The sequence below is a fragment of the Hirundo rustica genome, chromosome 2 (genome assembly GCF_015227805.2).
Source record: "Hirundo rustica isolate bHirRus1 chromosome 2, bHirRus1.pri.v3, whole genome shotgun sequence".
Lineage (NCBI taxonomy): Eukaryota > Metazoa > Chordata > Aves > Passeriformes > Hirundinidae > Hirundo > Hirundo rustica.
Genome location: NC_053451.1, coordinates 52,196,096 through 52,210,259, shown reverse-complemented (window position 1 = coordinate 52,210,259; position 14,164 = coordinate 52,196,096). Strand labels below are relative to the sequence as shown.

The window sequence follows — 14,164 nt, the reverse complement described above, 5'->3', positions numbered from 1 at the left end:
ATTAGCTACATCCAGCATTGCCTTTTTGTTTTCAGTTTAAACATAAAAAAATTAATTTACAGAATGGCTGAGAGCAGCCTGGCCTAATGGAAAACATCCCTGCCCATGGCAGGGGGATTGAAGCTAGATGATCTTTAAAGTCGCTTCCTCAGGGGAGTTATGAGTGCTGCTTATGTCAGTTACTTTCACATGGATATATATTCAAGGTCTGCATAAACCCAGCTTGGGGCATAAGTAGCATTTCTGTCTCTAAACTCTGCACAAATCATAGCACGAAGTTTGGCCCATAGTAAAAATTAACAACGCTTTGGCAAAGCTAGCATGCAATCAAAAGTATTACACGCTACTTTGCAAAAAACAGAATGAAAAGTAGTTCAAAATAATGCCTGATGCTTTTAAAGCATTAGAAGCACACATCAGTATTAAAACCAAGCTATTTCTGATCATCTATAGCAAGTGTTCCCTAGATGTGGATATGCTTCATATGTCTGTTTTTTATTTACTGTCTTACAAATAGCCCTCAGCTCTTTAGCTGAATTTCTAAGATGTTTAATAGCAAACATTTACTAAAATCTTGTTGTTTCTCCTATGAGAAGTCACACAGTGTGACTCTCAAATTGCAAAATGACCTCATGACTCAATAGGTTAAGATGAAGAATATTCCCCACCCCCATTTTAATGTTAAACTTTTCATCAGACAGCAATGGATTTTTATCACAGCCAAGTCTTCTGAAGATAAAGATGCTGCACTTCTCACTTCACACTTCACCTTTGAGACAGAATTCCACAGGGAGAAGTCCAGTTATTTGACGGTCAGACTGTCCCAGACTTAGTTCTTGTCAAATACCACGAGCAGTGAAAGGGATTGTGGACAGTGATCTCATCCCACCAGATGAAGACTACTTTCAAGGTCTGTAAACAAGTTTATCTGTTGTTCAAAGAGCAATTCTCTCCATTAAAATGATCAAAAGCCTCCAGGGTTGGTATAGTTCTTACCACATCTGGTATTTCTCAGCAGCAAGAGACACTGACAGTTCCCACTCATAGCCTCAGGATTTTCTTCATAGTAGTAAATAGGAGCACCTGCAGCTGGTGGCTATTATTACTGGCTATTTGTATATATTCAAAACCCTTCAAAAATCTGCTTGTCAGGAACATTTAACCACTTCAGAGAGACAAAGGAGACAAAATCTGAAAAGATGTAGTAAAAGAATCTTTTGTTTTCTTCTTCAGTACACACATTTTCTTATTTGTAAAAAGAACTATTTTTAACCCGGCAAAGCTCTCTGTAAAAAACAGCCCTTCCTCACACTACCACCAAGGGTCCTGAACCTGCTGTAAAAGGAAAACAGATTGTACTTAAGTGATTATATTTTATTAGAAAGTAGTTTTGATTTCATGCAAAAAGGTTCTTGTGATTTTGAACAAGTCCCTGGGAACTTTGCATCGTGTGTTAATCAAGATCAAACAAGGCTGAGTGGACAGGTATATAACATATAATATTGAAGGGAGGGAAAAAGAACCAGCTGGGGAAGGCATTCAGAAGGGCTAACATTAGCCCCTGCAGCTTAATGCTTCAATTGCTTTCCTATCCAGTGAAGAGATAAAGGCTTCTCTCAGAGAGCGATTCAGAACTGAAGATTTGTTTAGCTACTCCGAATCTCTCTAGAGGACTCAACTCGTTAACTTCAGAAGCAGCCTGCAGAGATAAGCCTCGAAAAGATCACACTTGCTTTTGTGAACACTCTCCAGTATTTATTTACCTTCCATCAGCAGCTGAAATTCACTACTGAGATGTACTGTTGGGTATACTGTTATTTAACTCTGAACACTGTGCATTGCACATGGACTGAAGTTCACCCAGTTGGAGCTCAGCATTCCTGCTAGAATCACTGGAACAGCATCCACAGCACTGCTAGGATGACTGCAGGATTGAACTTTCCCCAGTGCCCCATTAAAGTGCTCTGTTTGAAGGCCACCTGCATGCTGCCATACAAAGGACTGCTGTGCCCCAGCACCTTCAGAATCCACTCATTGTGCAGTCGTGCTGACACAGCTCCTTCTCTCACTCCGACTGCTTCTCGGATCACTGGAGCAGCGGTGGGAGCTGGGCTTTTGTGATCAAGCTAAACACAAAGAATAAGAATTCTCAACTTTTGAGACCTACTGTCAACAATTTTTATGATTCTTACTTAGCAACAAGAAGAAAGGAAAATGGCCTTTTCATCTCAAACACAGGATAAAGTTGGATTTTGTGACAAAAACACAGGAAAAAACCCACACTAATGACAAAACTTATGATCAGAGCCATTTTTCTAACTTCTTCCATTCTACTGTACTTCATCAGATCACTATGCTTTCCTCCCTGAAAAACATCCACAATATTTTCAAATTTTATCAAAATACAGCTTATGTGATCTTGTATAAACCAAAAGAACAATTAGAGATATTTGAAAGTTTTGGTGAGACTTTTCACAATTTATGCTTCCACCAGACTTTTTTTTCCACGTACTATTCTTTTCAACATAAATCAGCCATCCTTTTATAAATGTACAATACAGAAAAAAGATTCTTCAAATTGACTTCAGCAAAGGTGTGACCACGTGAATCACAAACAACACAAATCTTTTTTTGTTTGTTTTTTTTTACACCATTCAGGTTATAAGCAGAGCTGAAAACAAAACAACTGCCAGGGAGAGTTGATTTCCAAAGTACACCATAAGGTATGGAGAGACCAGTACAAATCTGGGAGCACAGCATTTCCACAACTTTCTAACAACTCCCAAGCCCTAGAAACTTAGTTTCCTATACAGCCATGTCAAACAGGATTTAACAAAATGAACTTGCAAAGATTGGTAAATGTTTTAGCACTTAAATCGTCTCTTTACCAAACAGAAAAGCCACGTTCAGATTTTAGAGGCCATATTGAGACAAAGGTGTAATGAACAGAGTTAAAAATACCAATTACTTTTCCAAATGAACAAACTGTTCATGTTACATAAACTACCTGCATTGCAGTATGTCAAACAAATACTTTATGCTGTGTTATAACCTAAGTAACAGTGTGAGAAATGTTAGCCATCACATGAAATCATTTTTACATAACCCTCAATTATATAAACATCAGAGCATACTAGTTTCAAAATGCAGTTAACCATGACTCCCTTTCAAAACAATACACCTTTAGACAGGAAAAAAAAAAAAAATTCCTGTTTGTTATATTCCAACATCAGGTGCTTTTTCAAGCATTTATTCAAGAGATTTGCAGCTAAAAATTACAAGCAAATAATTTCACTCATACTAATTATATTGTAGCATTAGATTAACAAAAACTATGCACTCTGCCCTTTGGAGCAGTGTTCTGCAGAATTCTGCATAATAACAATCTTCTGGCTTAAAAAGAATCCCAAAGCATATTGAATAATGAACAGGAACAATTTTAATTATTGTCAAACTCTAAGAATAGGAGAGGAACAATGTTTGCACTTTTTAATTTAATTGTTCATTAAAGTAAAGAAAAATACAGATTTTTACAATTTATTTAAATTTGGAAGCTGTTTATAGGCAAATGTTGATCTCTGAATAGTTTTTTCTTTATTTCCTCAGCTTACACCCACTCAGAAGGGCATTTTGTACTTCTGCATTATCTGACACATTATCTAAACATCTTTCTAAAGCATGATGATTGCACAGGACAGTTGTATTTGTGACAATACTCATTTAACCAAGCACTGTAACACCCATTGTTCTTTCTGTTCAACTCAGTAGAAAAGAAAAAAATGCAATATGGTAAGATTTTGCCAAATACATTAAATTGCAGCACAGACAACAAGTTCAAGAGAAGCAGCAATTTCTCTACTAAAAATACACAACTGATAGTGTACACCTGGCAATTTCTAATCTGAAAAAAATATTCCAGTGAATTCTATGCTGTTTTCTATGTAACAGGCAGCAACAAAACCAAGACTTCTGGAAAGAACCAGTATTTGATTACTGAAAAAGGAATTAGATATTTGACCAGTCTACACATACCCAAATTACACTGCAATCCTTCCCAGCTGATGGCACTTCATGTGAGGAGACTAGGCCTCACAAATTCTTGGAAACTGAGATTAATTTAACTTCACAGTATGTCAAAATGTAGTCCTAAAACACAGGAATCTCTGTTTTCTCCTTTACTTCAAATACTTGCAGCAATTAAATCTTAGAATTACTCTGGAACATTTGGCAGCTGTTTACTTATTTGAGTAATAAACTCCTGAAATTTCTCTTCTACTTGAGATCAGTATTTGAGCCAAGTGGAAGCTGTTCCCCAAAACATTGAAATAACTTTAGGAGGAAAAAAAGTACAGGAAAAACCCCAACTTTTAGCACACAGTAGGAATGATTTCTTTGTAGCAACACGATAACACAGTTTCCCCTTGCATGAAGGAGGCCCAACAATATCCAGTAGTTTAAGTATCTATTGATGGTGGCTGTGTTTACCCTTGTGGTGTCAATAACACCTACAGAGAGGTCTGTCTGTCTCACAGCAACATAACATGCAATCAGCCTGTTCTTCTATTAGTCAGGGAAGAATCAGTCCATGAGTTAATGTATTTTAACAGGAAAATGAACCTTTATCTCTGTTTCCAAAAAAAAAAAAAAAAAATCAAATCCTGGGAAGTCATCTTTGCTTGCTTTAAAGAAGTCCAATTCATGAGTTACATTTTGGAGTTCCAAAATAAATAGACCTCTGCGGCACAGCAATGTCACCGATTCCCCAGCTTCCAGGAGATATTATGAGCTCCCAACACGGTCTCTGGGAATGAGCCGTAGATCTGAACCATGCTTTAGAAACACGTTTCCTAAACAAAGAAAGAAAACAGGATGTATTACTAACCAAGAAAATACAATGCTCCCTCAATAAACCCATTTAAAGGTAACAGTGTTAAGTCAGTGTTTAAAAGCTTCACAGGAATTCCTGACATACCAGAAATAAAGTTTTCATATTTCCGCAGAATTTTATTTTGCCCCTCTTTTTCCAAAGAGCTCTTTATTTTAAATAAAAATACTAGACCTTGCAAAGGTTAGCCTTTCAAACATTGCAGTCCCACACTTGAATGCCCCATTTCACTTATAAGCCATAATAATTTCAAGAACAAAAACAAAGTTTTACTTTTCCATAATTATTTTGTTATCTTGAGGTCATTCATGCATTCATTTTTAGTTTTCTCCTTAGTTCAGTACTTATCAACTTGTAACTTCAGAACCTCAACTGTACTTATCTTTTAGGAAGGTTCTCCAAATGTCCAAGCATAAGTTAGCCTCATTTTAGCATAAAAATCCCTTTCAACTTCTTATTTATTACTGTATTGTCTTAATCATCATAGTCTTTTCAAGAAGACATAATAAAAATTAGAAGTTTCTAATATTTAGATGCATTGAAATTTTTAAAAATGTATTCAGCTTGCTATTATTTCCTCTTAATGTAACATTTGAAAATGAAATAACATCACTAAGTGATGTGTTTATTTAATTAATATATGGAATATTTACTTTTTTACTTCAGACTATTATTGCACAAAACAGACTATATTTGATTCCTTATTCAACCTTGCATTAACTTCTAAAACAGAGCAATTCTATTTCTCTCCCAAGCATCCCATTCCAGGGATGTAGAGCACTCCCACAAATAAGATTAAGATACCTGACATCCATTTAAGTTGTCTGTATATTAGAATAAAGCTACCCTTGTTTGAACTCCACTTCTCCAGCAAGTGGATCAGGATCAAAATCATTGAATATATTCAACATAATGACCCTCAGAAAATCAATTCAAAAGGACATGTTATCAGAAGACATTCTGATCTTACAGATCTGCCAAGACCAGACACTGAAGAGATCTATAAAACACACTGAATGCAAACTGCCTTCTAACCTTACTATTCTAGATTGGAAACAGCCTACTGTAATGGCCATCACAGAATTCTGAACATTTTAAAACAGGCCTCAGCTGCATCTCATGGAGACAGCAGCTCACCTCCCTCAGTCTGTTTTCATCATTAATATCACTGGTTTTATTAAAGTTGTAGCATATACTCCCTGAACTACCAACAATTTAAAACTGAAATCAATAGAGGGATTAAGTGCTAAGCCTAGCTCTTCCAGCTTTCATTTCCCCTGCTCATGAAATAATGTAAAGAAAAATGAAAGTCATACTCGAGTGCTTTTTTTCCAAAAGGATAGGCAATTGTGCAACGGTACAAAACCTCTGAAATCCCCAAGGATTACTAAATTTTTATGTCCGGATATCTTATTTTTGAAGTTTTTGAAGACTAAAGTAACTGTTCAGTCTGTAGGGATACTGATATATGAAAAAAAAAGAAAGGAAAAAAGTAGATTTTGAGATACCAATTAATGAGGCTGAACAGAAGATTATACCTAAATTATATATGTTTACTTGTAAACTGAGGAGGGATTTTGGTCTGAGCACTAGGTTTGGTGTAGGCTGTATTTTGCTTGTTTTGTTTGGGTTGATTTTGGAGGTTTGTTTTGTTGTGGACTGGTTCGTTTTGTTCCCAGTTAAGGGCAACACCACACAACGTTGTGAACACCTATGTTAAAAAAAAACCCTAAAACATAATCCACGCGCCTAATTTTACATGTGCAGAATAAGGTAGTGATGACAATTTTGCATCTAGATGCTTTTAATTTACCTGTTTCTTGATTATATGATGCTGTCATACTACTGAATAGTTCCTCAATATTTATAAGGGCTTAGGAGAGGTAAAGCAAATCAACTGGAGATGTGAATTCAATGAACTACTGTATGGATTCTTTCATTCAGTAGTCAAGTAGTTCTAAATACATTTAATTTAAAGGATTAAGCAACAACCAATTTAAGCTACATAATACAAAATGAAAGCATATTGCTGAGGAAGAGAAATAGCCTAAGCAGACATTAAGCAATTTTACCATTTTGCCCATGTATTCATCAGTGGTCATGAGAAAATGTGGCTTTATGTGTGGGTGATGATCTAGGAACTAAATTAATTACTAGATTTATTATCTGTTTTTAATACACTTGGTCATGGGATCATGATGAGGACAGCATCAGCTGAGAAGTCTGCCTGAGGCAGTACATCTGTGAAATCATAATCCAGGTGCCCAAGGCAGGACAGAAGTCTCTGGTGGAGCAAAAAGCCAAACACTTACAGGTTTTAATGTTCAAATGTTGTTGATGCAACCATAGACCTCAGAAACAGGTTTCTACACTTAGGGGGCTTCTTTTACAAATCCAAGAAATTCCCAAACTAATGTCTAACACCTGCTCTCCTCACCATCAGATACTGTTCTGTGCTCTGCAAGGATTTACTTTATACTCTAGTTTACATAGCTAAGTGTGCTGATAATACCTTGGGTTTTTTCTTCCTGTGGTACCTTCAGTAATGACTGGCAGTCAAAAGACATAAATGAGATGGATGGATGGATGGATTTCATGCAAACCCCAGAATAGCAACAAGTCTGCATCAACCGTTCATTATGTTTGCAAGCAGGAGTAAAATTATTCAGTTTTCACTGGATGACTGGATTCCATAAGCAGCAAGGCCATTTTTACTAGTACTTAGTAGGTAAGAAATGTTCATAACTTTCTATCAGGATACTCTGTTCCACTTTCTTCTCAAATGGTTTAGGATTAGACTACTGTAATTATTTCCCAATTAGTTTAAAAGTATAGCTTTTTAAGAACAAGTCCACACAATCAGCCTCCAGACAGCAGACCATTATTGGTACAACTCAATCTCTTTACTCTGTTTCCATGTATTTCAGGAGGTGACGGGGGAGGGCCTTACACTTTGCTGTTACAGAGTTAAACTCTCCACTCGTAGCCAGTCTCAGCATTTGAAATCAGGGATTTCTGACATGGAACCCCTTGGTGAAAACAAGAGAGCTATCAGTAAGAATCAAAAAAATGGTTTGATTATGAAGAAACCGTTATCATCACCTAGTTCCAACCCAACTCTTCTGAAAACACACTGTCCAAAGCCCCTGGAGTTTCTGCTCTAAAACTCTATCTTTTTTTAATGTATCTCATGAGAAGTGCTCCTAGAACAGCAAGTACTACTGAATTAGAGCTGGAGGGGGAAATATAGCTGCTAGTTATTACTGCAGTAGCACGTAATACAGTATTGCTTTTAGACTGCACATTAAATGCAAAGCTCTGAAGATCAGAAGCTCCTCTCACTTTTTCACAGAACTAAGTAAACACCAAACAAAAAACCCAAACACTGTTCTTTGGATTTAACCTTTTGCACGCTACAATGACTGTAGTTTTCAACTACTGGGTAATGCTCCTCCCATTTAAGATGTCAAAACCTAAAATGGATTGCCACCCCGTGTGCTATACACTAGACTGAAAGAAATATAATAAGTCTTAAATACTGGGATTCATACACAGTAACCTACCTGCGGTCTGTGCAGGGTTTATTCCTATACCATCTAGGAAGATGGAAGAAAAAAGAAGATGAAACAGGTATATTACAATTTATTACATTAAACTTGCAGCTCAAAAAACATACCAGCAAAATACAACTATTACATCAAGTCATCATGCAGCTATTTCCTATAGCCAAAACTATGGGAACTGACAAAAAACCTTCGGCATGGAGAAGTCAAAGTTACATTATTTGGACAAAACTGAATTAGTGGTTTAGTATCTTCACCCCACAGATAACAAATTTAAATAATGTTGCAATATTATTAAATTCAATTTGCAGGATGTAGAGTTTGTGAAACATGAGACAGGATTGGTTTTATCAATAAACTTTCACTGAAACTTCAATACAAAAAATATTAAAAATAAACTATATTCTTACCATTTGTTATAATGGCACTTGTTGCTGCAGGAACTTTGAACTAAAGGAAATAAGAGTAGGACAAAACAGCATAGGAGACATAGTTAAAGCAGAAAATATGTGGGTAATATTGAAATTATAATTTTAACTTATTCAGGTACAAATAAAATGAGAAAAGAGTTCCTTCAGATTTATAGATATAACTAACTTTATTTAATGGAAATGGATGACTGTTTTAGTAGTAATTCCACAAAAGCAATGGAGATTTTTCTTCTAACTATTGAGCAAATGTACACCTGAGACACGTACCAGGTAGCTTTAAAATATGAAGGAAAAAACCCAATAGATACCATACACTATAAAAGAGTTTTTTTCTAACTAGGCCAAGTCTGGTTATGATTTGACAAATTTTAAGTTTTTGAGAGATGTCTCAGCACAAACTTGCTAAGGCTGAATAGCCAGAATCTTAAACACTTCTCTGTCCAGAGAGTATTAATCACTGAGAGGATGATGGATTTACCCTGGAACAACTAACAGCTTTGCCCAAATTTTGATCTTTTCCATATATCTATAATTTAAAGTACTGTGAAACTGGTTCTTGAATCACAACACACTGCATAAGTTAATGTTAAGCTATGCAGTTCGAGGAATGAAAAAACATTTATATAACACAAAAGTTATGTCAATCTTTTCAATGCCAGTTCACAAGGGGCTTCATTCCTGGGGAAGAGTTTAACAATCTTTTTTTGCTCTTTGTTTACAAAGTACTTCATTCTGCCTGGTCTCAAAGAGATGCAAAAAGCTTCAGAATAGCCTGAGATCAAGCAGCAAAACTCCCACATATACTCAAAATACTCACACCGATTAAAAGAATGGCTTGCTACATGTGAATATTTAAGTCAGTAATGATTCTCTAAATCCATTTCCTCAGATGACCCTATCACGTACTACCATCGTGGTTCCAGGAGTAGGTGAAGTAAACAGGTTCAATGGCAACATCTCCAACTACTTTCAACATCTCCAGCTACTCAGTCACACTCATTTCTGGTACCTCACACTTGTTTGTTAGACTTTCCAGTCTAGGTCTCTATGTATGGGTTGTGTTAGCACAGCTGTGTTAGTATAGGATGAAAATAACTGGGGAAAATATAGCAAAAACCCCCAATTAAATCATCACATATCTTTAACAGCAAGCAATATTCCGTATAATGTTCTCTTCACGTAAATTTACAACAAAACCAATTCACAACCTCCCCCCATAAGCTGTGTTTCCTCTAATAATTTCTGTCACATCGTGGTGTAACAGTAACAACATAAGGATACTCAAGACATGGAGTCTGTTATCCTTCCTAACTACTTTATTACAACGCTCAAACAAAAGAAAATTTCAGTAACCCAAAACTTCCCAGGTTTTCCTAAATAGACAGAGAATGGCAAGAACAGACTCTCAGATGATTTCCTGCCAGTTAGATAAAGAGACCCATCATGCTTCTGAGCACTCGATCTTACTCTTTACACCCAGTGAATGTCTCTTAATTTTTGCGTGCTTAATCTGAAACAACATGATACATCTCTTAAAATATATTATGTGGGCAATTTAAACACCTAATGATATAGGATTCCCTGTGAAAGATCAACACATGGAAGCCTAAGAGCACTCCATCCAAATCTTCTTCCCTTAAGTCAGTTTTTTGAATCTATCCCATATGCCTGAACTCAATACCTTTCACAATCAAAAACTCTGTGTCCTCCAAAGTCAGAGATTACTAGAACTGAATGTGAAAAGAATTTAAGAGTTTCCTGGATAATTCTGTAGAATTTTCCTGATACATCACAGAAGAAATGTCAGCATTAAGTATCCAATAGCAGTATCTTTTAATTCTCTTTACTGTCACGACTTTTTACATAACTGGTATGAAATAGTTAATTACAAAAACCAGAATGCCCCTCAATGCCATCTGCTGATGCATAAATTGTGCTAGGATCACTAGGTTTAGGATTCTGCAAATTCTGCCCGGCCCCCACTGAGGCCAGTAAAGCTTGTGACCATCTGTAACCAAGAGCAGTTCCTTGTGCTGAATTAACCACTGCATTTTTATCATTAAAAAACCTTTTGTTTTCAAGAACCTGCAAAATGTTAAGGACCAACATCATCACTCTCTACTTACTTCTTCTGCAGCAAACTTGAGGACAGCTGTGAAAGGTGTGCTCTCAGGCACGCTTAACCTGAAATCACAACACAAGTAAATACATGACTGCCAAAACAACCCAAAAAGCAACTTTATAGGCTGTTAAACTACTGATTGAAACTTCAATTTTACCAACGGAAGTATTCAATGGGAGAATAGGTCCCTGGTGGGTGTGAGATGCTTCAAGAGAACGGGAACACCTTTAAGTTTCAGCGGATGTGGCAAATCTCAGTAGGTGCAGGGGGACTAGGCTCCATAGCAATCTCCTCTCCAAGAGGAGAGAATTTGGCTTCAAGCCGTGGCAGGGATGGCTCAGGTGGAACATCAGGAAAAAAATTTCACTGAAAGGGTTGTCAAACATTGGAACGGGCTGCCCAGGGAGATGGTGGAGCCACCGTCCCAGGAGGTATTCAAGAAAGGCCTGGAGGCGGCTCGTAGTGCCATGGTTTGGTTGACAAGGCAGTGATCGGGCAAAGGTTGGACTCAATGATCCCAGAGATCTTTCCCACCCTGAATGATTCTGTGACTCTGTGGAAGACGCGCACGGCAGTGGGGCAAAGCGGGAACGCCCCGAGAGCAGGGGCTAACCACGGACATCGCTTGTCATCCCACATGGAAGGAGACAAACGCCGTTCCCGCTGCGGGAATGCCCCGCCGGGAATGCCACTAGCGGCCGTCTGCGATGTGCCCCATTTTCACTTCCCCGCCGCCCCAGGCAGCGCCGGCACTCACACTTTGTAAGGCAACCGGGGGTCCGAGGTGAGCGTCACTTTAAAGGTGACCTTCGACCTGTGGAGAGAGCAGGGGTTAGGGCTGGCTTGGGGCCGGGTGGAACGCGGGGGGCTGCGGAACGCCCGTGTGGTCCCTGCCTCCCTCCCTTCCTCACTCACATGGTGCCGCCGGTACCGCCGCCTTTCCCACCGACACGTCAGCGCCGCCCGCAGAACGGGGGCCTTCGCTCGCCTTTAGCTGCCCGAGGCACGCCTGACCACAAAGAAAGGATAACATATCCCACCGACCCGCTGTGAGGCAGGGAGCGGCCGTGTTCTTCCTCCTAGCCTCACTGCAGCTGGGAAAGACAGAGTCTGAGCGGTGAGCGAAGGGCAGCGGAGAACGGCGGGGAGGATTTCTAATGAGGCAATGGCACTGACTGTTCCGCGGCCGAGGCAGGACCCCGGCACCGCGCCCGGCGCTTCCGTAGGCGCTGGAGGGAGGTGCGGGAGGGACAGGGAGGGAAGAGGGGCCGGGACGGGCGGGACCGCGGGCTCGGAGGGCTGCGGTCACACACGGAGTGTGTAGGAGTGGGGGAGTTTGGTAATTGGAGGCCACATCTGGTGTGCTGGGTCCGGTTCTGGACTCCTCAGTGCAAGAGGGAAGGGGGTTCCGGAGAGGGTCCAACGCAGGACCACAAAGGTGATGAGAGGTCTGGAGCATCTTACAGGAGAGAGAGAAGAGCTGGGCCTGTTCAGTTTGGAGAAGTGACTGAGAGGGGATCTTATTAATGCATATATATGTATACCCCAAAGACGAATGACAGGGGAATGGTGCCAGACTTTTCAGTGGTGCCCAGCGACAGCGTGAGGAGCAGTGGCCAGGAACTAAAACGAGAAGTTCCATCTCGGCGTGTAAATTCTTTACATTGAGGGTGGCAGAGCACTGGAACAGGCTGCCCGGGGAGATTGTGGAGTCTCCCATTCTGGAGGCACTTAGAACCCACCTGGACATATTCCTGTGTACTCTGTTCTAGGTGACCCTGCCTTGGCAGGGGTTTGGCATAGATCATCTCCTTTCCAACCCTAATAATTTTGCCATCCTGTTTTGCTCTCAAACCAAAATAGTCTGCAGATGCTTATTGAAGTTATGCAGGCAAAAGTGGATGCAAACACCGATTCCTCTTCCCTTAATATTTAAAACTGTCCATGTCTTCCTTGTGATGAGGTAGCTAGAACTGGAGTTTTGTTTGGATTGTGATGTATACTTTATGGCAGAAAACCAGCATATTCCAGTTTTGTTTGTCTGTGACTTGACAAATCAATTTCTCTTTAATAAGGTGGAACGGAACTGCAAAGTAATTTTTGTCTTGAATATTAATTTATCTGCTAATACGGATGATGACTGAGTTTTCAACTCTGATGTGTCAGTATTATCCTTACAGAAGATATTTAGTCAGATTCCCCTTATATTTTCTCTGGTTCCTGCTGTCTGCAGGAAGGGACAGCATTCACTGCTGATGAAGTGTTTGGTGTCACACACTGCTTGCCAAACTGGTTATGGCAAGGCACTTTGTTGTGTTCACCTTCACTGGGGTCTCATTAGGGTTGAGGTAGATGAGATGCTGTACGAAAGGCAGTTGATACATTCAAGTCATTATTTTTTTTTTCCTAAGGACTGGCTTGTTGCCCAGGCATGAAATTCAGCTTTTCACCCTTGTGCTGTTCTTACAGTAACATAGACCAAACTGAAAAAAAACCAAAAAACCAACCAAGAAGTTCCAAATTTCCCAGTATTTCCTGCATTTATGTTACTGTGTCTTTTTTCATAGCTGTATTGAATTTGTGGGTTGTACGCATTTTGTAATCCATTAATGATCTCATAGCTTTTTTTATCCCTCTGCTTTTAAGAGATCACACCTGAAATTGGAACTAATTAATAGTCATCTCTTACTATTTAACCTTGCATTTAGTTAGTAGACATTTAGTAGCTAAATGTCATCCTGTATTTATTATTACCCTTTTCAGAATCAACTGGTTTTTTACATATGTACAATGTTTTGGCTTTGGTTTATGTAGCTCTCTCATCTGCAGCTTTCATTAAAGCATTGCTATTTGCTGTTCCAAATTCATCAATGCAGATGTGAAATAAAAGACTGATCTTTTCAACACTTCATTTCTGGCCTCTCACTATAAGTACTTCCCTTCTGAAGAAATAAGCAGATCCAAATCTTCATGTTGGAACTGGACCGTGTTTAGTACTCAGATTTACTTGGTTAAATCCCGTTTAAGCATGTGTGTGCTATAGTGGTGAGAACAGTCTAAATCCACGGCTGGCTAGTCCTGTGTTCTGGCCATGTGGTCTTGTCCTCTTGTCAAGCAAAGGAAACAACACTTGTGACCAGGCAGAGAGGTCTGTTCAGGAAAC

The 14,164-nt window shown here is 39.0% G+C and overlaps 1 protein-coding gene across 1 annotated transcript; it reads right to left on the bottom strand.

Moving 5' to 3' along the window:
- Positions 1-3,475: 3,475 nt before the first annotated feature.
- UFM1 (ubiquitin fold modifier 1) lies at positions 3,476-12,128 on the bottom strand. The gene is made up of 6 exons (XM_040056869.2): positions 11,917-12,128; positions 11,759-11,815; positions 11,006-11,063; positions 8,859-8,898; positions 8,449-8,481; positions 3,476-4,847 (listed from the first exon to the last, which is right to left on the bottom strand). Coding segments are annotated over exons 1-6 (258 nt in total). The 5' UTR covers positions 11,919-12,128; the 3' UTR covers positions 3,476-4,779.
- Positions 12,129-14,164: the final 2,036 nt, after the last annotated feature.

What these genes read in the sequence shown, in the direction of transcription:
- UFM1 (XM_040056869.2), bottom strand. An exon ending in CCCCGGTTGCCTTACAAAGT is followed by an intron (nt 11,064 to 11,758) that starts GTGAGTGCCGGC and finishes TTGTGATTTCAG; the next exon opens with GTTAAGCGTGCCTGAGAGCA. An exon ending in AAGTGCCATTATAACAAATG is followed by an intron (nt 8,482 to 8,858) that starts GTAAGAATATAG and finishes CCATCTTCCTAG; the next exon opens with ATGGTATAGGAATAAACCCT.